The sequence below is a fragment of the Geotrypetes seraphini genome, chromosome 8 (assembly GCF_902459505.1).
Source record: "Geotrypetes seraphini chromosome 8, aGeoSer1.1, whole genome shotgun sequence".
Taxonomy (NCBI): domain Eukaryota; kingdom Metazoa; phylum Chordata; class Amphibia; order Gymnophiona; family Dermophiidae; genus Geotrypetes; species Geotrypetes seraphini.
Genome location: NC_047091.1, coordinates 72,447,880 through 72,473,247, shown reverse-complemented (window position 1 = coordinate 72,473,247; position 25,368 = coordinate 72,447,880). Strand labels below are relative to the sequence as shown.

General features: G+C 45.1%; 1 protein-coding gene across 1 annotated transcript in view; it reads left to right on the top strand.

The window, feature by feature from the left end:
• Nucleotides 1-25,368, top strand: part of NRXN2 (neurexin 2) — a 1,565,743-nt gene that overhangs the window by 434,807 nt on the left and 1,105,568 nt on the right. Inside the window, exon 5 of the mRNA XM_033953607.1 lies at nucleotides 9,946-10,247. Within this exon, the coding sequence (XP_033809498.1) occupies nucleotides 9,946-10,247 (302 nt within the window). The remainder of the gene's footprint in view (nucleotides 1-9,945; nucleotides 10,248-25,368) is intronic.

Sequence of the window (25,368 nt, the reverse complement as noted above, 5' to 3'; positions counted from 1 at the left end):
ACCTCCTACTTTGAGTTTAGGCCCCCTGAACGAGGAGAATCTACCAGATCCCCATCAACATGGTTTTATGAAGGGAAGATCCTGCCAATCAAATCTGATCAACTTCTTTGACAGGGTAACAAGAAAGCTGGATATAGGGGAGTCCCTGGATGTCGTGTACTTGGACTTCAGCAAAGCGTTTGATAGCGTCCCACTCCACAGGTTATTGAGCAAGATAGGTTCGATGGGACTGGGTGAAACATTAACCGCATGGGTTAGGGACTGGCTTAGAGGTAGACTTCAGAGGGTAGTGGTAAACGGTACCCTCTCCGACACGACGGAGGTGATCAGCGGAGTGCCGCAGGGCTTGGTCTTGGGCCCGATCCTATTTAACATCTTCGTAAGAGACTTGGCTGAGGGGCTTCGAGGTAAAATTACATTATTCGCCGATGACGCCAAACTATGCAACATGGTAGGCAACCGCACAACAGATGAAAGCAAAGTGCCTGACAAAAGCTCAATGCCCGACCTGCTGGAGCATTGGTCAAAGACTTGGCAACTAAGTTTCAATGCCAAAAAATGCAAGGTCATGCACCTTGGTGGCAAAATCCATGCGGGACTTACACCCTAAATGGTGAGATCCTAGCAAGGACTGTAGCAGAACGTGACTTGGGTGTGATCATTAGCGAAGACATGAAGACTGCCAATCAAGTGGAGAAAGCTTCATCCAGGGCTAGACAAATCATGGGCTGTATCCGTAGAAGTTTCATCAGCCATAAGCCTGAGGTCATAATGCCATTGTACAGATCAATGGTGAGACCCCATCTGGAATACTGTGTACAATTCTGGAGGCCGCATTATCAAAAAGATGTGCGGAGAGTTGAGTCGGTTCAGCGAATGGCCACCAGGATGTCTCAGAACTCAAGGATCTCCCGTATGAGGAACGACTGGGTAAGTTGCAGCTGTACTCACTCGAGGAATGCAGAGAGAGGGGAGACATGATCGAGACGTTCAAATATGTCACAGGCCGTATCGAGGTGGAAGAGGATTTCTTTTTCCTTAAAGGACCCACAGCAACAAGAGGGCATCCGTTGAAAATCAGGGGTGGGAAATTTCATGGCGACACCAGAAAATACTTCTTCACCGAAAGGGTGGTTGATTGCTGGAATAATCTTCCACAATAGGTAATTGAGGCAAGCAGCGTGCCAGATTTTAAGAAGAGATGGGATTGGCATGTGGGATCTCTTCATGGAGGAAGTTAGGGGGTGGGCCATTAGTGTGGGCAGACTAGATGGGCCGTGGCCCTTTTCTGCCGTCATGTTCTATGTTTCTATGTTTCATATCCCTTGCTGTAGCTGGTGGGTATCGCCAAGCCTCACCAACTGACAGCCACCTACCCCCCTCCCCCTCCCCCTCCCATCAGGTCCAGTGACCAGAACATTTTAAGATTTGCAGTTGCAGCAATATTGCAGAGCTGTTGCTGCTGTCTTCCCTCCTCCCTGCCCCCGCTTGTCTTTCATACATACATGAAAGCAGTGGCAGCTTGAGGATATTGCCATTAACTGCAAAGCTTGGAGATTTCTGGTTCCCGTACTGTAGGAAGATGTCTTCAGTTGGCAGGGCTTGGGAATCCCCACTAGCTCATGTGTTTATATATTGCACTCAGGCCAGAAGAAACTTTAGTGCTCATCCACTAATTTTGGACTCCAGTCCCTCCCCCAAATCAGCTATATGAATATGCCACTGAACACAATACAAAAATAACTGTGATGCACATATCCCAAAGCTAACATATTCCAGTTAATAAATTCAAAATAAAATAATTTGTTCTACCTAATCTGGACATTTTGTTTTTCCATCATCTTGGTCCCAGTTTCTCTTTCTGCTTTTTGTCTATCTTTTACCAATTCTCTTTCCAGTGTCTGCTGTCCATTTTTTTCTCCTCTTCTCTCTTGTTCCATTCCCTCCTTATGCCTGTCTCCAGCATATTGATTTTTCCCTTTCAACTTTCTTACTTTTTCTTTTCTGCCTCTGTCCATTCAGATCTTGCCCTTCTCACCCTTCTTCTTTTTACATTTTGAGCTACCTCTCAGTTCTCCATCTCCTCTCAGTCTCTAGCTCTCCCATTTTCCATCTCACTCCTTTCCCAGCCTCCTATTTTCTTCTATCTACTCCCCATTACCACATTTCTACCACATACTCGCTGTTCTCTCATTCATCTTGTCATCTCACTTTTGACCTCATCCAAATGGCTCACTACTTTCAAAATACCGCTCCCTCTCTCCACTGGTGCTAGGTATACATCTCACCATAACACCCGTACGTTATATGGTGAGCTTTCCAAAACTCCCCCAAAACTTATTATACCCACCTGTCTACCATTCCAATAGCCATTATGCCTGTAGAGGTCACATATATGGCAGTACAATGGGTTTTGGATGGGATCACACTTTTTACCAGAAATGTACTAGTTAGGGCATATGGACCTGGGTCCCCTTCTGCACTGCTTACGAAGCTATTCCAGAGACCTGATTGCAGCTCTACTAGGACTGGTCATATTATTTGCAGCTATCATAGAGACAGATATGTACTGTTTCACAGTGGCGTGCCAAGGGGGGAGGGGGAGGGGGTGGTCCATCCCGGGTGCACACCCTAGGGAGGTGCATAGCGGTCCCGGTCCGGAACATCCTGCCCTACTGTTGAAAAAGGCCTGCACCTCAGTGCGGCTGCTGATGCACCCCCTCCGATGTACTTGCTCTGGAGTGAAGGAAGGTCCTGCGATGAGTACGTCTGACGGCTGTGCTCCGGAAGAAGTAAGTTACATCGGAGGGGGTGGACCCGGCAGACACAGGGAGTTGTGGCAAGGTCCCGCGATGACTGCGTCTGCCAGGTCCACCTCCTCCAACGTAACTTACTTCTTCTGGAGCATAGCTGGCAGACCTACTCATCGTGGGACCTTGCGCGGGAGCAGGACTTTCGGTATGGAAGAGTGGTGGAGGGAGAGAAAGGGGGTAGGGTGGTATGGAAGGGTGGTACTGATGGAATTGGTGTGCAGGGAAAGGGGAGAGAGGCATAAGGGGAAAGGATACTAGATGGAATTGGATTGGAGGGAAAGAAAGAGGGTAGATGCTAATTGAAGAGGGGTGGATGGAGAGAGAAAGGGCAGACATTGGATGGTAGTGGGGAGGGTAGAGGGGGAGCCTATGCTAGGTGAAAGTGCGGATGGGAGAGATAAGGAAGCAAATGCAGGAAGGAAATGGGAGGAGAGAAAAAGGGGAGCAGATGCTGGATGGAAGTGGATAGAGAGAGGAGAAGGTACTAGATGGAAGGGGTAGAGAAAGAGGGCACATGATGGAAGGAGGGGATAAATAAAAGGAGGGCACATGATGGGGGAAAAGGATTGAATTTGTGAAATACTGGAGGTGGTGAGGGAAAGAGGTGGCGAGCTGTAGGTAGACAGTAAAAAAATTAAATTGATGAGAGGGTATTAAGAACGTAATCTAGACAGATGCAGAAAATAAATTGAAAAGGAAAATGAGGGAAAAAAGGGATTGCAGAGAAGAGGTGTGGGAGAGGGAAGGAGAGGAGAGAGATGCCAGACCAATGGGGATGAAAGGAGAGATGGAAGGGGGAGGCATACAGTTTCTGGGAGGGGCATAGAAGGAGAGAAGATTCCATATAGGGGCAAAGAGATGTCAGACAGTGGATGGAAGGAAGAGAGTAACAAGAAGATGAGGAAAGCAGAAACCAGAGAAGACAAAGGTAGAACAAAAATGTTCTATTTATTTATTGCTTTAGGAAACATGGGTCACTGTTTCTGTGGTGTTGCATTGTATGCAGAGTCCAGCTTCTTGCTAGTTCAATTTAACCTTTGTCTATGTATTTCTATTTTATCCCCCCTTTTACAAAACTGTGGAGCGTTTTTTTAGCGCCAGCCATGATGTTAACAGCTCTAATGCTCAGAATTCTACCACCATGGCTAAAAACCACACTACAGTTTTGTAAAAGGGGGAGGGGTTAGTTTGTGATTACATATTCCTTACTAGGCGAAGGTGTTTTCTGTGTTCTGTGTGTTCGAAAGATATGGTTTTCTGTTAGGATTGACTGCAGGATTGATCTGTACTAGTCTGGCTTATTTAGTTTTACAATGGGTGTATTGATGTACTGCTCACTGAAGTATGTAAGATGCTGCCTTTTCCTAGGTACACTCTTGTGTGATGTGTGGATTGTTACTAAAAATCATGTTTTTCAAACAGACGAGGGGGGGGTGTCAAAAAATGATGGGCCCCGGGTGCCACATATGCTAGGTACACCATTGTTGTTTCATACAGATAATTGGGGGGTGAGAGGGAGTCAGTGACCACTGGGGGAATGTATGGGGGGGTCATATTTTCATCCCTCCAGTTTGGCTACCTTATTGGCCCTTATTCTTTTTAAAAACAGGTCTAACCTAAAACGTCCAAATTGAGCCCTGGACATTTTGTAAAATGTTTGATTATTGCTGTAAAACTTCCAAATGCTAAGCCTATCCTAATCCTGCCAAAAACATGCCTCTAACATGCCCTCTTATGATTTAGATACACTGGAGACAAAACGACCAGAAAGATTTCTAAAAACTCAGTTTAAAAAATGCCCACTTGGACATGTGAATCGGCATAATTTTAAAAAAAAAGTCTAAGTCCATTTTAGGCCTAGGACACTAGTCACCCAAAGTTGGCAGCGTCTTAAATCCATTCTCGAAAAATACATCCAAAATATTTTTTATTCAAGAATCGTCTCTTTATACGTCTAGCATTTGCCGCCAAGTCGTCTATCTTTTTAGCACATTCTCAATCAAAAATTCATCCAAGTCCCAAATGCCCAGAACAAGACCTTGTGGTTGTGGGAGGGGCCAGCAAAGTGATGGACTAGACACCCAGACATGGCAACAGAGTAGTGGGGCACCTTGCAGGGCCTTGCAGTGAACTTCACAAAAAGAGTGCCTCATAAACATTAAATTACATTACATTACATTAGTGATTTCTATTCCGCTTGTACCTTGCGGTTCAAAGCGGATTACATAAGAAGAGAGATGGACATTTCCAGGAGGGTACATTACATTGGAGAATACAAATTGAAGATATAGATTAAATTACATTGGAAATTATTTCAGGTTACGTTACATAGAAAAGTATTCTGCTTCCTTACATTGGTGGATAGTTGGTTTCGGTAGGAGATATTAGGTTTCAGGTTGATTACTTGGCTTTCCGGTTCTTTTTTTTTGGGGGGGTGACATTTGAGGATATGGTGCCAGGGAGTGGGCAGTGCTTGGTCAAGTTAAAGAGGGGAATAGGAGGTCATAGTGAACCCCCCAAAACTTACTATACCCATCTGTCTATAACCCCAATAGCCCTTATGGCTGCAGGTGGTACCTATATGGCAGTAAAGTAGGGTTTGGGTTTTTTTTTTGGTGGGCTCATATTTTCCACCATGAATGCAGTGGTTAGAGTGGCTTATGGGCCTGGGTCCTCTTCTCTATGGCCCACCCCTCAGATTACTGTGCAGCTCTACTAGGCTTTCCAATGCCAGATGCTAATGTTCCGGAGGCAGGTATGTAAGTTTTTATTTCGATTTTTATGGTGGTGTGAGGGGATCAGTGATCACTGGGGAAGTGTGTGTGGGTCTGTACTTTGTCCCTGCAGTGGTTATCTGGTCACTTTGGATACCTTCTGGGCACTTATACCTGTTTTTAGATTGCCTAAGTCACAACATATAAGTTCTGTTTAGGCAGTCTCGTTAAACTTTTGATTATCCTTGCAGGACGACTAAATCTAGGGCCTACATCCCGCCCACTTCCCATCCTAACCACTCCTCGAAAAACACCCCTTTGAGCTCTGGATGCACAGCAGCAGTCAGAGGCCTAAAATGCCTTTAGATACATCTAAAAACTCGTTTTGATTATCGGCATCCAAGTACTGGTTTATGTCGTCTTTTGAACATCTGTTGTTGTTTTTTAAATAATAATAATAACAGTTTATATACCGCAATACCGTTAAGTTCTATGCGGTTTACAAAAGATTATTAAATGAGTCCCAAAGCCTGTCACCTCTAAGACAAGAGGTCTCAGGAGATGGATGCCGGAATACAGAGACTGTCACCTCTAGGACCAGAGAACTCAGTGGATGGGTACAGGTAGTGGTGCAACCAGACCCATTATTTTGGATGGGCCCTTGTACACATACCCTCCTGGGCGAACAGAATGCTAGGAATGATAAAGAAGGGGATCACAAACAGATTGGAGAAGGTTATCATGCCACTGTACCGGGCCACGGTGCGCCTTCACCTGGAGTACTGCGTCTAGCACTGGTCGCCGTACATGAAGAAGGTACTACTCGAAAGGGTCCATATTAGAGCGATTAAGATAGTTAAGGGGCTGTAGGAGTTGCCGTACAGCGAAAGATTAGAGAAACTGGGCCTCTTCTCCCTCAAACAGAGTAAATTGAGAGGGGACACGATTGAAACATTAAAGGTACTGAAGGGAATAGACTTAGTAGATAAGGACAGGTTGTTCACCCTCTCCAAGGTAGGGAGAACGAGAGGGCACTTTCTAAAATTGAAAGGGGATAGATTCCGTACGAATGTAAAGAAGTTCTTCTTCACCCAGAGAGTGGTAGAAAACTGGAACGCTCATCCGGAGTCTGTCATTGGGGAACACACCCTCCAGGGATTCAAGACAAAGTTAGACAAGTTCCTGCTGAACCGGAACGTACGCAGGTAGGGCTAGTTTCAGTTAGGGCATTGGTCTTTGACCAGAGGGCCACCGTGTGAGCGGACTGCTGGGCATGATGGACCACTAGTCTGACCCAGCAGCGGCAATTCTTATGTTCTTATGACATACCGGTATTTAAAAATACATGGTTTCTACATTTATCCAGCATCCCTTCCCTCTCTCCTCTGTAGCATCCCAGTATTTGCCCTCCTATCTCTGAACCTGTCCCTTCTCGGTGTGCCTTAGATGCATCACTGGTGCCTGCAGTGATTCATGTTTGCTGCCAATGTCGCCCCTGCAGGCTTCCCTCTGCCACCTTCTGCTCTCACTGATATTACTTCCTGTTTCCTATCTGGTGGGATGCAGTAGAGGGAAGCTTGTGGGGCTGGCACTGGCAGCAAAAATGAATTGCTGCAGGCGTTGGGGATGCATGAAAGATACACCAGGGAGGGAACGGGTTCAGAGATAGGAGTAGGATGCCACAAAGGAGAGATGGGGGAAAGCAGTGTGGTGCCACCACTGGGCGAGCCTGTGCCCACTCAGGCCCACTCATAGCTATGCCACTGGATACAGGGATACACAGCCTGTCATCTCTGAGACTGGAGGGCTCAGGGGATGGGTGCAGAATTATGGAACCTGTCACCTCTAAGAAAAGAGGTCTCAGAAGATGGGTGCATGGATACCAAACCTGTCACTTGGAGAACTAGAGGACTGAGGGGTTGGATACAGGGACATAGAGTCTGTCACCTGAAGGACTGAAGGGCCCAAATGACGGATGTAAGGATACAAAGCATATCATCTCTAGGACTGGAGAGGTTACAGGAAGGGTGCATGGTACCGAGCCTGTCATTTTTAGAACTGGAAGACTCAGGTGAGGGACCGCAGGGATATAAAGCCTGTCACCCCTAGGACTGGAGGGCTGAGTTGATGAATGCAGAGATACAGAGCCAGTCACCTGTAGGACATGAAGGCTCAGGGAATGAGTTTAGGGATACGGAGCCTCACAGCTTTAGGATTGGAGAGATCAGAGGATGGGTGCAGGGGTATAGAACCTCTTATGTTTAGAACTGGAGGGTTCAGGGGGTGGGGACAGGGATACAGAACCTGTTATGTCTAGGACTGGAGGGTTCAGGGGACAGAGAACATTTCATCTGCAGGTTAACAATCCGTGATTGTGACCATCTAGGGAGCAATGAGGTCTTATATTTGTGCATATCTATAATATTCATAGTGAATATCCTGAATGAATAAAGCATTCTGTACTGTTGTGGGGAGTGTGTGTGCATTTGTATGTATGTGCGCTTCGATTGCACTGCTGTTGCCTAAGTCGTATAGCGCCTTAGTTTCCAGGCCTGTCAGGTTGTCATCAGTGCTCAGATCATTCTAAGGAGAACAGAATACAGAAAGGATATACTGACAAGAGAATAACAGAGTGTGCACAGTAGGGGTAGCTGGCCTCTGACGTATGATTTCCTTGTGATGATCGACGTGATGTCTGGGCATATTTTGACAATGGAGAAGATGGTATAAACATGACAAAGGGATTGCAGATTATGTCTGGTATTAGGGACTTGAGTAGTAATTTTGGCAAAAGGAATGGGCCCGGGGTAGTGCTTGTAATGAAGCCTCACGGATTTTATCTTTTTCACTTTTTTGATATTTTATGCCTCTTCTGTCCTCACCTCTACTTCCAAACCTTAATTTTCTTGGTGCAGGATAGGACATTTTGCTGAGAAGATGGCTCTTCTTGACACAGTAATTGGGGCTGAGCGACAGGAAATATCTCCTCTTGTGGCGATTGCTGACAGGTTAATTGTGAGGCTATGGGGATAAAATGTGTCTGTTCTAAAGTCTCCCCCGTAATCACAACAAGCAGAGGGAGGCGGAGGGACAGAAAACAAACAGATCAGGTCTAAGAGCTGCCAGCTGCAGTTTACCAAGCTGAGTTATTACAAATGGGGAGGGCCGTGCTATCTGGGTGAGGCTGTTTGTGTGTTCTTGGGTGAGGTAGGGAGAACAGTGTCAGGGAGAGGGGTACACTTAGTCTGTGGAAGAGCCAGGCACGGAGAAAGGAGTGCCTTCGATCTGTGTTAGTGTTTGGCATAAAGAGTGGAGTGCTCAGGTCTGTGCTAATGTGAGGCTTAGGGATTGGGATACCCTTGCTCTGTGTTAATGTGAGGTTCAGGGAGTGGGGTGCCCTTGCTCTGTGTTGGTGTCTTTTTTAGGGAGTGGGGTTCCCTTGCTTTGTGTTAATGTATGGAATAGGGAATGGGGTGTCCTTGCTCTGTATTAATGTGGGGATTAGGGAGTGAGGTGCCCTTGCTCTGAGTTATTGTATGGAATAGGGAGTGGGGTGCCCTTGCTCAGTATTGGTGTCTACTGTAAGGAGTGGGATGCTCTCAGTTTCTGCTAGTGTCTGGTATAGGGAATGTGACAACCTTGCTCTATTCTGATATAATACATACTAACAAAGGGTTAGGAATGGAGAATTTATTAAAAACACACACTATACTATGAAAAGTTAGAAAAAATATAAAAATAGATAAAATCACATGGAACATAATTTAATATAATTTAAAATATAAAAATAGATAAAATTGCATGGAACATAATTTAATAAGTATATCAAAACAAATAATACCCAACTGTGTACAGGCAGTCTCCGAGTTAAAGACGCCTGACTTAAGTACGACTCATACTTAAGAACATGGTTGCAACTTCATTTGATTTCAATGAGCAGTATTTCCAGTGGCACAGACTCCTACAATTCTCCTGTAGCAGATTCAGAAATGATGCATGACCACATTAAGAACAGTGTATAGTTGTGTATGTTGTACCTTAGAGGGAACACTGGAGAGAGATTTGGCCCTTTTGTCAGCTGGGAGCAGAGGTTAAGCAGCAAGAATCTTAAAATCTACAAGTTCTGAGTTACATACAAATCCGATCTAAGAACAGCTTTAAAAACGTAACTTGCTCTTAACCCAGGGACTGCTTATACTCTATTCTTATAATTATTCCCTTTTGGTTGTACATTTCTCCATTCTTGCCCTTTTGATTTCTTTTGTGAAGGGTTTGCCTCTCTTCTCTATTTAAGCCAGGTTGATGGACATTTTCAGACTGTTCTGGGGTCAGACGTGGTGCATATGATCCAATGTGAGCTGGTATTTTGGCACTTGTGTGCCTTCTTCCACTGCTAACTACTTCTGTCTCTTTCTCAGGGAAGGAAGAGTACACGGCTACCTTTAAGGGCAACGAATTCTTCTGCTACGACCTGTCCCATAATCCGATTCAGAGCAGCACGGATGAGATCACACTGTCCTTCCGCACTCTGCAACGCAACGGCCTGATGCTGCATACGGGCAAGTCCGCTGACTACGTCAACCTGTCCCTGAAAAGTGGCGCCGTCTGGCTCGTCATCAACTTGGGCTCTGGCGCCTTTGAGGCACTGGTAGAACCGGTCAACGGCAAGTTCAATGACAACAGCTGGCATGATGTCCGTGTGACCCGCAACCTGCGCCAGGTAAGGGACTGCTCTTCCCTCCCACACTGCTGGAGAACGGAGAGTTGTGTGGGATATGGAAATGGGCACACACACTTGTTGTGTCCTGTGTGGTGACATCTCTTGCTGGGTGGCCTGAAAGCAAAGTGAAGATTCTGTCTGTAGAACCATACCAATCAGTCTCTGCACCACTGGCCAGTCTGTAGTCATAAGTGGTCTGTTAACCAATCTGCAGTATTTGTTGTTGATGGTTGGTGGAACTGAAAAGACTATTGAACAGTCATTAGCTCACATGGTGGATACTAGCTAAGGCAATGACACCATCTGAGTGGCCTAATCTGCATTATCCAGCACTTACCATTTCCGTTCAACATATAGGAATGGGAAATATTGGTCTTTAGGGAGGTATTGGTGGTTTTTGCTTTCATCCATGGAGCCTGGCAACACAATCTTCTCTTGGTCACTATTCCTCTCCCTTAGTAGGTCAATATTTTGACTCGGCCTACTATGGACTCAGTCAGTGGTACATATTTCCCACATGATATGCACTGCCACTTTAATTTCACAGCTGAACTCTTCATTGATTAGGAAAGCGAGAAGTCCAATATGTCTGTTGCCCCTGGGAGGGAGCTGTGGTCTCCCAGTGACAGGAAATGAAAACATCCTGACTGTTCTTCAATATTGTCTTCCTTGGGGTTCGGTAATATGGGAAGCATTTTCCTTTTGAAATCTGAGGGCAGACTGTACCAGCATATGCAGAGTTATGGATTCTCTGTACAGGTGAAACGTTTAGGCCAAAAAGGGATAAGCATTACTCCCAGAAGGGGATTTTGTATTAAGCTGGCCCCAACCACTCGCAATCGGGCATATTGTGACCATGTGGACTCACGTGATGCTGCGCAACCAATTCCAGTCTTGTACATACTTTCTTCATAAAAGCATAACAATAAGCTCAGAAAAGGCCAAGGGTATTTTGGATTGTTCTGTCAGGAGTCATCCTAGGTGCTTCCCTACCGGCAATGATAAAGGGCTTTCAATCAGTCAGAAGTCAAGGATTAGCTTACAAATGGTTGCTCCTTGGTGAAAACATTATCAGAGCAATAGCCAAACCTTTTTCTGGACTTCTAATTGGCATACCTGTGTCCCAAATTGTCCCCAAGTGCAGCTCTTGTTCAGGAGGAATTGTTGAAAAATTGTTACATGTGCTCAAAGCATCTCCATGTGACTACCAGCTCTTCAGTGAGCTATAATAATTGCTGAAGGGGTATTGCAGATTCTTTCCCAAGTTATACTGCCTAGTGCTAACTGCGTCTTGTCCTGGGCTATCTTAAGAGTATCTCCAAGAGCATTTTTAAGCCTACCATATCCCAAGTATGGGGGATCTAGGCAGCCATTATGATCAAAGCCAAATATATAATATTGATCATCAAAAATATCAAAATACAAATTGAAGCACAATATAATACAATAATTGTACAGTCAGATAAGTAAAACAATGTTAAATTATACTTTAATGCATAATTATACTTTAAAGTATAATGTTTAATTATACTTTAAAAGCTCAGTTCCTAGCCCACCCCACCCCTCATACCAAGACCAAGCTCAAAATCCTATCCTCTGACCGGTATGATTCCTGAGTGTTCACCTTGGGATATCAGAGCATCTCTCTCTGTGCATGGGGCTTTCAGTGTCTCCTCTGCATTCTATAACTCAAAGCTGGAGTATTTACCTCTATTTTACAGGAATTAATAATGGTGGAAGGAGTGTATCAGAACATCTCCAACATCTTACAGCTGAGAACGGTAATGAGTGCTAAGGGGGCATTGCAGCATCCCCTGTGTTTTACCTCCTACAAATAGCTTAGAGTAGAGTATAATGATGGAGGTGCAGTTCAGAGCAAGAGTGAAGAGTGTCTCCTCCATACTGCTTCAAGGGTCAAGAGATAATCAGTGCAAGAGGTGCACTAGAGTTTCCCCACCCCTTATGTTTCCCTTCATATGCCCCTTCTCTCCTCTTTCCTCCCCACTTATTACAACCTCCCTTCAGCCATCTTTTCTCCCTCCCTCTGTTACTGTTCTCCTCTTTTTTCCTCCCTCCTCTCACCCGCCTCTCCTCCATTCTTCTGTGTTACTGTTCTTCTACCCTCACTCATCTTTTTCCTCCCTCCCTCCGTTACTGTTTTCCTCTCCTTGCCTGTTTCTTCTCCTCCCTCCCCTCTGAGTTACTGGTCCCCTCCCCTCCCCCCATCTCTCCACCTCCCTCTTTGTTAGTGAGCTCCTTCCCTTGCTCCTTGCTCCTTTCTCCTCTTCTCTCCATCTGTCCATCTGTTGCACTGCCATCATCCATTTCGCTTTTTTCTTCCTTCTGCGTTATTGTTCTCCTCTCCTTGGCCATCCCTCCTCCCTTCCCTCTGTGTTACTGTTCCCTTCCTTTCATTTGTCTCTTCTCCCTCCCCTCTATGTTATTGTTCCCTTCTTGTACAACAGGACTTGTTGCACAAGAATGTGCAGATAGTCTTGACCGTTGGGTTAAACCCCCATTAGTTGAGAGGGTTGTAGAGAGCCCACTGTTTGTTTTCATGCTCCATCCCCATCACTTTAGGATGAGCTCCACCCACTCAGTCTTACTCTCTACCAGTAAGGAGCCTGTTTGTTCTGCTAGAGTTTAATCTTTATTGTTTTGAGGGTTTTTATTATCCGGTCGGAGGCTTTTGGTACTGCAGACAATCTCGGTCACCCTGAGACATCTCTGGCTGTGAGAAGATACAGACTGTCAGGGCTGAGGTCTGTAGCCCACAGGCACATGCCTCGCTTGTGTGGCCAGTCTACATCCTTTAGTAATCCACTTAGAACTGCAAGGTATTGGCGGAATCAAAGAAACTAATATAATGTAGATCTCAGAGCTCAGGATCCGTATCCTTGGGAGCAATCTTTCTCCAGGTTCGCCCACAGTGGGCTTGAGTAGCATTTCCCAGGTTCTGTCCTTATTGGACTTGAGCGTAGACTGAGTGAGCCCTGTGGTGGTTTAGACTGGACAGCAGTCCAAAGAAATGTTCTCTCACCTCTGATCTGAGGTTTCCCTTTACAGCTCCTACACAGTAGCATGGCATAGTGAGTAAGGCTATTGCAGCCTAAGGGGAAAATAGGGGGGGAGGGGAGAAGGGTCCATAAAAGTTGTTTTTGAAGGTTTCTGTGGTTGGAGATCAGGTTCCCACCTCCCCAAACCACTTCCCTGAATTTTTTGTATTTGCTTTTTTTTCTCCACTAGCCATTTTAGGTACCAGAATTGCTATTACAGTGGCCATCTTGGATTTCCTGATTTTATTTTAAAAGCCTCCACCTGCCTCAATACTCCTTATTTTGGATGGTGGAGATATTTGGATTCATATCAGATTTGCGGCTTTGCCTATCTAAAGGGAGTCCTTGTTCCACGTGCTGCATGGTACGTGAGGGGGGATGGGAGCTTTGGGCTTTGCCTCCCCTTCTGTTGCTGGTGGCTTAGGTGCTCAGTGGGAGCATTTTCTGGACCAGAAATTCCAGCAGAAAATGGAGAAAACAGACTTGGTGTCCCCGGCGAAGCGCAGCTGCTTGCCGATAGACAACACCAGAAGCCAGAGCAAGCGACTTGCCAGGACCCTCTGGGCAACTTGGATAGTGGTTTGCTCCTGAATTCATACACATGATGTGTGAAGCCTTATTAGGTTTCAAAAACTAACCTATCCCCATGTGGTCTCGGCGGAGATAACAATAGGATTTTTAGCAAAAGTTGCAGGGTCTATTCCAAGAAGCCATGCAGATTTCATGGGGACCCAAACTCTGGTATATTCAGAAAATGAAAGTTCTGAGTCTACACCTTTAATTTCTTATTCAGGGTCCTTGGCTCTGGGAGATTCAGCATCTCAGCTGGGAGGGTCTGACCATGATCAGGTGGCAGCCCTGGATCTCAGAGAGGATCCGAGGGTGTGAAGGTTATTCAAATCCAGCTTGCAAGATTTGATTGCAGAGGCACTCCAGGAGCTAAAGTTGGAGCTGCCTCAAGCCTCCATGGCTCAGTGCTTGCTCATGAGCACCATCAAAGAGCAGAATGTCTGTTTTCCCTCGCATCTAGAGATTATGAAGATGTTATCAGATCACTGGAATGTTCCTGAGGGACCCTTAGGGGTATCTAAGTCCATGGCTAAGCTCTACCCGATGTATGCTGAGTTTCAGCAGTGGTTTGCTACACCTAGAGTGGATTCGCTAGTGGTGCAGGTTACAAAGTGTACTTTACTCCCTAGTGAGAGGGATATAGTCCTCTAGGACACATAAAACCACAGAATAGATTTTGTCCTCAAAAGACCATTTGAGGCTGCTGCGCTGGGACTGAAAGTGGCAGGCTCCGGATCCGGACAGCAACGCTAACCCCAGTTTATCTTGGAGAGGGATGATTATGTTGCAGATGTTCTGTATGACCTTTTTATAGGGTCTTGAGCAAGTTCTCAGCTTATGCCATTTCTGCTCGCAGAATGCTCTGAATCAGGCAATGGGTGGGAGACTCTGTCTCCAAGGTGACCCTGAGCAAATTCCTCTTTCAAGGACAGTTGTTCTTTGGTAAGGGTGTGGACAATCTCATGGCTAGTGTGGTGGATTGCAAGCCGAAATCTTACCAGATAGCAGACCCCAAAATGAAAGGGGGTATGGTAAGAAAAATTTTCAAGGCTCCCAGCAGCTTCGCCAGTATTTGGGAGCGTCCTCCAAACAGACATTCCAGGGTCAGGGACAAGGGTATGGGAGCACCAGGCATCCCCAAGGGTCCAGATCCCATTCCTCTGCAGCTTCCAAGAAAACAGCAAAGACATCAGGATTGTGGCCATTCCCCCGAGGGTGGAGGGCAGGCTGGCAGAGTACTGGCAGGCTTGGACACAGATATCTTCAGATCAGTGGGTGCAGTAGATCATTCGAGAGGGGCACAAGCCAGAATTCTACCAGCTTCTCCCGGACTTCTTTCTCACTTGTTCGGCATGGATGCCAGAAAAGGCGGCTCAGGTGTGGGTGATGGTTCAGAGATTCATTGTTTTAATAGCCATAGAGCCTATGCAACAAAGAAAATGGGGCTTGGGCAGATACTCCAGATACTTAATTGTGCCCAAAAGAGACTCAGAAGACTGGAGACCGATTATGTCTCTTTTCTAGATCACAGAAAGTTCATGAGATTCCATATTCTGTACAAGCATTTCCAATTCTCTGCTCCTCAATAGCTCCACAAACCTTTATCAAGGTGATGGTTGTTGTTGCAGCGCACCTCCATAAGACAGGAATTCAGGTGCATCCATACCTGGACAATTGGCTCATAAGAGCACCCTCGAGGGACGAGGGAGTGACAGCGGTAGAGCAAGTGGCCCAGTTCTTACAAACGTTAGGCTGGGTAGTCAACTTCAGTAAGAATCAATTGATCCTGACTCAGTCTCTAGAATACCAGGGAATCTGTTTCAGGATGGTGCAGAACAGTGTCTTCCTCCTGGAAGCATACAAAATTAAGCTCATGAGGCAAATTCAGGAGATTAACGGTCTGCTGGTCCCCACAGTTTGGCAGTATCTTCAACTGCTGGTATTCATGGTGGCCATAATACATGTGATTCCTTGGGCAAGAATGTACTGCACCCACTTCAGGAGTCACTCCTCTCAAGGTGGTCTCCATAAGCAGACGCCGTGGTCAGGCAAAGCATGGAGCAGCCTGGACTGATGGCTGCAGCCACAGCCCTTGAACAGTGGAATGCTGCTACACATCTTCCAGTGGACAGTCTTGATGATGGATGCTAGTCTATTTGGTTCGGGAGTACATTGCGAGGGATGTCTGCTGCAAGGGCAGTGGTCCCCATTTCAAAGGAAGTGGTCAATCAACCGCTTGGAGCTGAGAGCAATATGGTTATCTCCGTGAGCCCTGAATAACATGACTACAGTAGCCTATGTAAACAGGCAAGGAAGTGCACTGCTGAGCTTGTAAGCTCACTTGCTTTTTCGATGGAAGCTCATCTCTTAGCTATCTCTGTTTAGCCAGGGCAGAAAATGTGCAGGTGGACTTCCTAAGTTGGAAGACCATGGATTCTACGGAGTGGCCTCTCAGAGGGCCTTCGACTGCATTGTCAGGTGTTGGGAGCATCCGGCATTTCACCTCATGGCTTTAACATCCAATTAAAAGGCAGCTCATTTCTTCAGCTGAAGGTACAAGACAGGAAGTGCCAGGCTGGAGCTCCTGTTTGTATTCCCTCTGTGGCCAATGATAGGAGATTAGCAAGATAAGAAACCTAATCTTTCCTTCTCTTCACCCATCTCTCCTCTTCCCTCCAGTGTTACTGCTCCCCTCCCCTCACCCATCTCTCCTCCTCCTTCACTGTTAGTGTTCGCCTCCCCTAGGCCAGGGATAGGCAATTCCAGTCCTCGAAAGCCGGAGCCAGGTCAGGTTTTCAGGATCTCCACCATGAATATGTATGAGATGGATTTGCATGCACTGCCTCCTTGAGATGCAAATCTATCTCATGCATATTTATTGTGGATATCCTGAAAACCTGACCTGGCTCCGGCTCTCGAGGACAGGAATTGCCAACCCCTGCCCTAGGCCATCTCTTCTCCTCCTTCCCTCTATTACTGTTCTCCTCACCTCACCTGTCTCTACTCCTCTCTCCCACTGATTTACTTTTTCTCTTCCCTCATCCATCCCTTCCTCTGTTACTGTTCTCTTCCTCTTGCCCATATCTCCTCCTCCCACCTGCTGTGTTACTGTTTCTCCTTTCTTTGCCCATCTCTCCTACTATTCCCTTCCTCTTATCCACCTCTCCTTCCCTCTTCTTGTTTGTTACTATTCCCCTCCCATCTTTCCTCCTACCTCCCTCTTACAGTTCCCATCCCATTGCCCATTTTTTCCTCCCTCCGTTGCTATGCTGCTGGTCCTCTCCTTTCACCCATCTCTCCTCCCCTCCCATTACTACTCCCTTCTCCTTGCCTATCTCTTCACCTCCTTCACTTCTGTTACTGTTCCCCTCCCCCTTGCCCACCTCAACTCTCTTTCTTCTGTAATATTTCTGCTCTTTCTGAGAGATCTCCTGAGAGCTCCTTCACTTAAGCTTGATGTAAAATCTATACCTACAGGAAAGGGGAAATTTGCCATTTTCCATTTGTTTGATTTTTGTTAAGACTCTTTGTTCATTTTCTCTAACTCTTTTATCTGGTGTTCAGAGTCTAACATGGGCAGACTGTGAGTCTTTTTCAACTGTTCTGTGGACTTCAGGTCTGAAAAGTGAGTGTCACAAAGATACACACATGCCCATGCATGCCCATCACTGTGGAGCACTGACTGACATGTGGGGGCATGTGCACATATACTTAAACCAGTATACAGAGATTTTTATAGAACAGACACATGTGCATTAACATGCACATGCATACATATTACAGTGAGATGCCTACATACAAACTATCTGATATGTGGGAGTACAGGCCATTTGCACACAGATGGGAAAACAGAAATAGAGATTCATATGTACTGATCATAAAACCTTGAACAGCCATGAAGAAGCACAGTCTATATACCTAGTCCAGGGGTAGGCAATTCCGGTCCTCGAGAGCCAGAACCAGGTCAGGTTTTCAAGAAATCCACAATAAATATGCATGAGATAGATTTGCATCTCAAGGAGGCAGTGCATGCAAATCCATCTCATACATATTCATTGTGGATATCCTGAAAACCTGACCTGGCTCCAGTTCTCGAGGACTGGAATTGCCTACCCCTGACCTAGTCATATGCCCTCCAATATCCAAAGCTATTGAACCAGCCAGAAAAGGCCACCAACAGGTTAAATAGTGTTTAACTGGCTAACTGTGATTCTAGTGCAATAGATGTGCCATTCTAGACGGATGGGTAATATCCCAGTGCTTGCAACCCATGCAAAAGGAATCCATTCCAGCTTTTGAATTCCTCCTCCTTCACTAGAGGACTCTGCTGACGCCTTCAGTTTTAACTTCTATACACAAGCTGGAAGGAGTCTTTCTGATTTGCTCTGTTTCATTCTTTTTTTGCGATATTTTGACTGCTTTTGGTGCTAAGAGCTCCTATAGTCAAGGGTCTAGCTCTGCCTGCATGGAGGAGAAGCAGACTGAGGTCTGTAGCTGACAGGCCAATCCGTCTGTGGTGCCTGTTGGCCAGCCTGCAGAAACCTTTTAGGGCTTGGGATCAGTTCCCCTTGTAGCATTGCTCGCCTACTGCATCACAGGGGCTTGAGCACAGGCTATCAAGCATCCATAGGGAGCTCAGCAGGGTCTCACAGAATGCCAACTGTATTTTGTCTCCTCCCTTTCGGGTCCATGGGGGTTCAAGGGTCAATAAGATACCGGTCAGACTGGCAGCCCAAAGATTGAGCACTGGAGGAGCGGCCCATTTGAGGCAGTGATTTCTTCTCCCAGATCCAGCTGCCTTTGGAGTTGAGGCAGGCTGCAGCACATTTCCAGCACATCACAGTGAGTAAGACTTTTATAGCCTATGAGAAAAATTGTGTGTATGGGGGGGGGGTGTGGAGAAGGTCTTTAAACCCTGTTTTTTTAGGTTTCTACCCCTTCTCTTAGGCTTCTCCACCTCTAAAATCCTAAAATCACTGTTTTCTACATTTTAGATAAATCATTTTGGATCTGTTTTTTTGATGCCAAAATGTTGCTGCAGTGGCCATTTTGAATTTTCCTTTTTTTTTTTTTTTTTTAGATCTTCAGATGCTTCAAATAACCTTGTTTTGCCTCACAACTGGCAGGAATGGCATCTTCAGGCTCCTTTACCCCTAATTGTTGCTAGGTTTCTACTAGATGGGCATCCAAAGAGCACCCTTATGCCACATGCTGCGCAGCAAGTGAAGGGGGGACAGAAGCGGTCAGCTTAGCCTCCTCTTTAGGGTTGAAGAATGGTCATGGGGTCTGTTGGTTAGAAGTAAATCCTTTCCAGAGCCCCAGAATGGCGGTCATCCTAAATGTAGGGGCACAAAGGCTGCAGAGCCCAAGAGACGTAAGCTGGAGTCATCTAGAAAAGACTCCACACTGCTTATATGGCATTTTCTCCTGAATTTGTTAATCTAATGTACAGAGCCTTTGTGGATGGCTGAAATCCGCAAGGGGCATCTGGGAGCACACCAGAAGGCGCACGAGGGGGCTGGGGCTCCCAGGTTGTATCTGCCTCAGTTTCAGAGGCTGACTAGACCTGGTGGGCCTTTCCGAGGGAGACTCAGGAAGAATGGGTCTATTTCTATGCGCTTACTGTCACAGATCGAGCCCTCGTTGTTGGGAGATGCAGGGTTACAGGCAGGTGTGTGTGCTAGATACAGTGGTGGCGGGCGGCCTGAGGGTGCTTGATGAACGCCATCAAACCTTTTCCTGCTACCTATGGTGAAATGAAAATCGAAGACCCAGGTTTTCCCTTCTGAACCTGGGTCGCAATTGCAATTACCTGGCTCGATGGATGCGTTCATTGTGCGGGGGCCTAAAGAAGTGCCGGATGAGAAGACCTCGGCTCGGGGTGAGGGCATGTCAGAGAGCCCTCAAACATATATCGAAGTGGTCAGCCTCTCACCAGAAGAGCGCAGAATGCCGGCACGGCCACTCCCCTTTCCAATGTTGATAGACACAGGGAGTGAGGGGACTGTAGCAGCTGCGAAGACGAAGAAGTGTAGAAGGAAGAGTGTAGGCTGCGAAGAGGAGGAAGAAGAACTGGTAGTACGGAGGATATCTGCTGCTTCAGTAATACAGCTGCCACCGTGTGGAACCTTGGAATTAGAAGAGGGTCTGCAAGAACCCCCGTTGGTATCTTTACCTCCGGGTACTGTGAAATTATTTTCATCAAATTTCTGATTTCATTGAGAAAACAAAGGTTCTACATCCCAACCAAACCGATTTTCGTCATCACCATTCTACTGAACTCTCTCTGTTAGGACTAACTACAAAAATACTCTTACCATCTTGACCATCATCAGTCAGTACTGCTCATTTCCTTGGATCTTTCCTCTGCTTTTGATACCATTGATCATAATTTGTTATTAACACACCTTCATGAAATTGGTATAACAGGTCAAGTTATGGACTAGTTCGCTTCTTATTTCTCAGATAGATCATCTAAGGTCATTTTCAATGGTACATCGTCTGAGCCTTTTACAAATAAGCATGGAATTCCGCAAGATTCCATCTTATCGCCGTTGCTTTTTAACATCTTTATGTCCCCCCTTCTGACTGTGGGCCAATCTATTGGTTTTACCACATTTGCGTATGCTGACGATGTGCAGTTAATCCATCCCATTGATCTTAATAACATAGAGGGTGTTGCATCATCAATCACAAACTAGAAAAAATTAAATCGTGGTTAGATTTAAATAGGTTGTCCCTCAACATCAATAAATCAAAACTAATGATCTTTCCCTTTAAAGATGGAATAACTCTTCAGGCCCCCTTGAAACTTGAATCTCTCCCAATCATATTAGTACTGTTGTTCAGAAATGTTTTCATCATCTTAGAATGATACGCTTTCTCTCTAAATTACTAGAACCAGTTTTCTTGAATATATTGATCCACTCTCTGGTAATTTCTTGCATAGATTATTGTAATGCCCTTTATAAGGGCATTACAAAAAAGGAAATAAGACGCCTTCAGATAGTGCAGAATACAGCTATCAAGATTGTCTATGGTGCTAAGAAATATGATCATGTTTCACCTCTCCTGTTCAACGCACACTGGCTAACCGTTGAACATAGAATTAGTTACAAAATCTTACTTTTAACTTTTACAACATGTTCAAACAATCAACCAGAGTTCATTGATAGACTCTTAATTCCTTACAGTCCTAAATCGCTTCGGTCAGTGTCACAGAATCTCCTTGTCGTACCATCACTAAAATCAATCAACACATTGAGATCCAATAATTTCGTTGTCACTGCACCTTCTCTTTGGAATTCGCTGCCTAATCATTTACGCATCAAATCCGTATTAAATCAATTTAAATCAAAATGAAAAACATTCTTGTTCCAGGATGCTTTTGGACAATAACTGTCCTTTTAAGGACCAAAACATGCTTTATAGCTTTTTACCCTTACCTATTGTTTTTCCCCTTTTACTGTGCTCTTTCCTTCTTCCCCATTTGTGTGAAGTTAGTTCATATGTTTTGTTATGTGTTTTATTAACCTACCCTGGTCTTGTTTAGTACTTCTAATTTTAATTTGTTTTTACGGGAAATTTTTTACATTGTACACCGCCTAGAAATGTGATTAAACGGTATAAAAATTTTTAATAAACTTGAAAACTTGAAATCTAAAGATTTGGAATTTAAAATTTCAATAGCTCCATTACAGAAGCCCCCAGTCATAGATTTAAATTCCATATGGGAAACAATTTCAACGTTACAATCTCAATTACAATCATTAGCCACCCACTGCTCTGGGGTACTTTCAAAGTCATTAATACTACAACAAAGAGTGGGTAGATTGAAGATCAAATCACTTGAGCAAGAAAAAAAATTAGGAAGTTTGGGCGCACAAAATCAGCTCCTAATGAAAGAAAATAGCAATATTAACTTTAAGCTGGAAACACTGGAAAATATAACAAGAAAGCAAAACCTAAGACTGATTAACTTTCCTAAATCACCTACTATCTCAGCGTTGGGTATGTTTAAAAAGTATCTCTTGGAGATTCTGAAAGTCCCACAAAACTCTTTTCCTCCTATTTCAAAGGTCTATTATATTCCTATGGGAAAGAAGAAAACTCCAGAAGAGCAACAGGAACCAGTAATTAATTTATTGGACTTAACGAATTTATTAGAGTCATCAGGAATAGATCAACTTAGGGCTCCTTTTATGAAGCCACGTTAACGGCTTTATTGCACACATTTTTAGCGCGTGCTAACCCCCATGCTAGTCAAAAAAACGACCGCCTGCTCAAGAGGAGGCGGTAGCAGCTAGCGCGGCCAGCAAGTTAGCGCACGCTATTACGTGGGCTAAACCGCTAACGCGGCTTCGTAAAAGGAGCCCTTAGTGTAGCCACACTTTGTTCAATTAGCTCTTGACTCAGATGGAGTTTGGCTTCTAAAGATGCTTTTCAAACATAAAGATATACTCTTTCTGAATCAAAAATTCTGAATGTACCCAGACGTGTCTTGGCTAACACACAAAAAAAGAGGAAACAGTTTTTGCTTTTGAGACCCCAGGTTTTAAAACTGGGAGCCACTTTTGTATTAAGATTTCCATGTAAATGTCTGGTTAATTTTAAAGGAGCAAAGTACATTTTCTTTGATTCTTCACAGTTATCTAGGTTTATTGTGGATAATGGTATGGTGACAGCAAGTACTCCGATCAATAGACAAGAATAAAGCTCATAGTTAGAATTTTAGGCTCACTTCAGATTGTCCGTCTGATTGCCTTATTGGAAGTATGTTGTTGTTTTCTCCGATTTATTAGGAACACTCCTTCTCCAAGTATTATTGTGGACTAACAAACAGTTAAAATATATATTTAGTTCTCTTTTTTTTAAATTTCCCTTTGTATTATCATCGATACTGTTGATTTCAATATGATTGTTGTTATCTTAAAAATATGAAACTCAATAAAGAAATTTTTTTTTAAAAAAAAGATACAGTGGTGGTCCTTGATCAAGGAGATGACCTTATAGTCCACTGCCTGTTTAGACCCTCGGCTTTGTTAGAGCATTACTGACTTGGACTTCCAGCAAGTCCCCTCTGCTTCCTGCTCTATAATGAGTGGAGTGAGAGCCCACTCTTTTTCATTTCCCTGGCATCCTGATATCAATGTGTTGGTCATGGAGCATTGGAATGCTCCTGAAGGGTCCCTTAAAGTAGCCAAGACCATGGCTCGGCTATGTCCAATGGCATAGGAGTATCAGAAACTATTTGCTCAGCCCAAGGTAGATTCTTTAGTAGTGCAGGTAACCAAGCGCACATCCCTACCAAGTGAAGGAGGTATGGTATTAAAAGTTATGCAGGATTGCAGAGTGGATGTGATTGTTAAAAGACAATTCAAAATCCTGCAGAAGCTTCCTATGGAACACGAGCCTGTTATACCAGTTTGCGGAGTCTTGAGCTGGCATAATCCACTCCTATTAGCTGGAGTGGCTTATGTAGCTGATGTTCTTTACAATATAATCAGAGTCATGAGCAAAGTTTTGGCTTATTCGATCTCAGCCCACAGAATGCTCTGGATCAGGCAATCGATAGGAGATTCCGCCCCTAAGGATACCCTCAGCAGACTTCCTTTCAGGGGAAAAATGATGTTTGGAAAGGGGCTGGATGATCTCAAGACCAGCGTGGCAGATTGTCATCCGAAATCTCTACCTGACAATAGATGGCAAACTTCTAGAGGCTCCGGATGGTACAATTTTCGTAGCTCCAGGCATTTTCAGCAATTCTCAAGAAGAGCTTCCTCTTAGAGATCCAGACAGAGATTCTCAGGTCCCAGGTGGAGCCAGGTCTCCAGTTTTCATTCCGCTAAAACTTCCAAGAAAGCACACTGATGCCAGGTCTGGAGTGGTTCCCTTAAAGAAAGGGGAATGATTCTTAAGAACATAAGAATTGCCATCTCCAGATCAGATCCTGTCCATCAAGTCCGGTGATCCGCACACACAGAGGCCCCGCTAGGTGTACCCTGGCATAGTTTTAGTTCTCATATCACTGTATGCTTCTCAAGGGAGATGTGCATCTAATTTACCCTTACCCGTATCACTCTATGCCACTCTTAAGGAAATGTGCATCTAGTTTACCCTTAAATCCTAGAACGGTGGATTCTGCAATTATTTCCTCTGGGAGAGCATTCCAGGTGTCCACCACTCGCTACGTGAAACAGAACTTCCTGATATTCATCCTGGACCTGTCCCCCCTCAGCTTCAGTCTTTAAACTCGTGGCATGAGCAGCATCTTCCACCCACAGCTCACAACGATTATGGCTCCCTTCTGACTTCACATCCTGACCCCACGACCAGGAAATGACTTCACAAGGGAGCTGATGATGGCACAAGCAGCGGGTTAAAAATACTGCTCAAGCTGGTGAACATTTAAAGAGATATGTAGGGGGCAGATAGAAGGAGAGGTGCCGGCACCCCCTGCAAAGATGACACACAGGGAGGTCAACTCCCACTCATTTAACACACCACTAGATACTAGAGATCATTCAAAGCGGTTACAAGCTCAAATTCGCCCAGCCCTTGATGGACTGGTTTGTGGACTCTCCGGCGCAACCAGAGAAAGCAAGCAAAGTTGTGGCTACAGTTCAGAGGTTGTTAGATATTCAGGCCATATAGTCTGTGATGCCTGATGATTCGGGCTCATGCAGATATTCCATATACTTTGTCATTCCCAAGAAAGGCTCTGATGATTGGAGACTCATTCTGGATCTTATGCATGTCAATGCAGCGCTGAAAGATTCACGCTTTCGCATGGAGACAGTACAATTAGTACATAGCGCCAGTAGCGCCAGGGAAATTTCTGGGTTCTCTAGATTTGACAGAGGCCTATCTACACATTCCCATATTTCCGGACCACAGAAAGTTCCTGAGATTTCTTGTCCTGTAAAACCATTGCCAGTTCTTGGCTCTTCCCTTTGGACTGTCGATAGCACCTGACACGTGATGGTGCTGTTAGCTGCCCATCTGCACAAGATGGGCTTGCAGTTTCATCCATACCTGAGCAACTGGCTGATCAGAGCTCCATAGTTCCCAGAAGGAGAATAAGCAGTGGCTTATGTGGTCTGGGTCCTGCAGAGCCTGGGTTGGATATAGAATTTTCAAAACAGCCAACTGGTTTCGTCCCAATTCGTGGAATAGCTGGGGGTCTTCTTATACAACCCCACTCTATTCCTGAACTCTCGGGTAGTCAGTCCTTTCTCACGAGATCTCTTGTAGGAAACTTCATTTGCATACTTTTGCACCTCCTCTCTTACCTCTGGACTGCCCTTCAATTTCTCAGTTGTCTTCCTACAAAAGAGACAGTAGCAGCTTGTCTTATCTGCTCATGTTTATTTTCTTATAAATTCAGTCTTTTTTGCTGATTTTGCTTGAATTCTTTTTGTGCTGCAGAAGATTCCCTTGGAGGACAGCTCTGGCTGTGGAAGACCGCAGACTGAGGCAGAGAGTCTGTTTCTAAG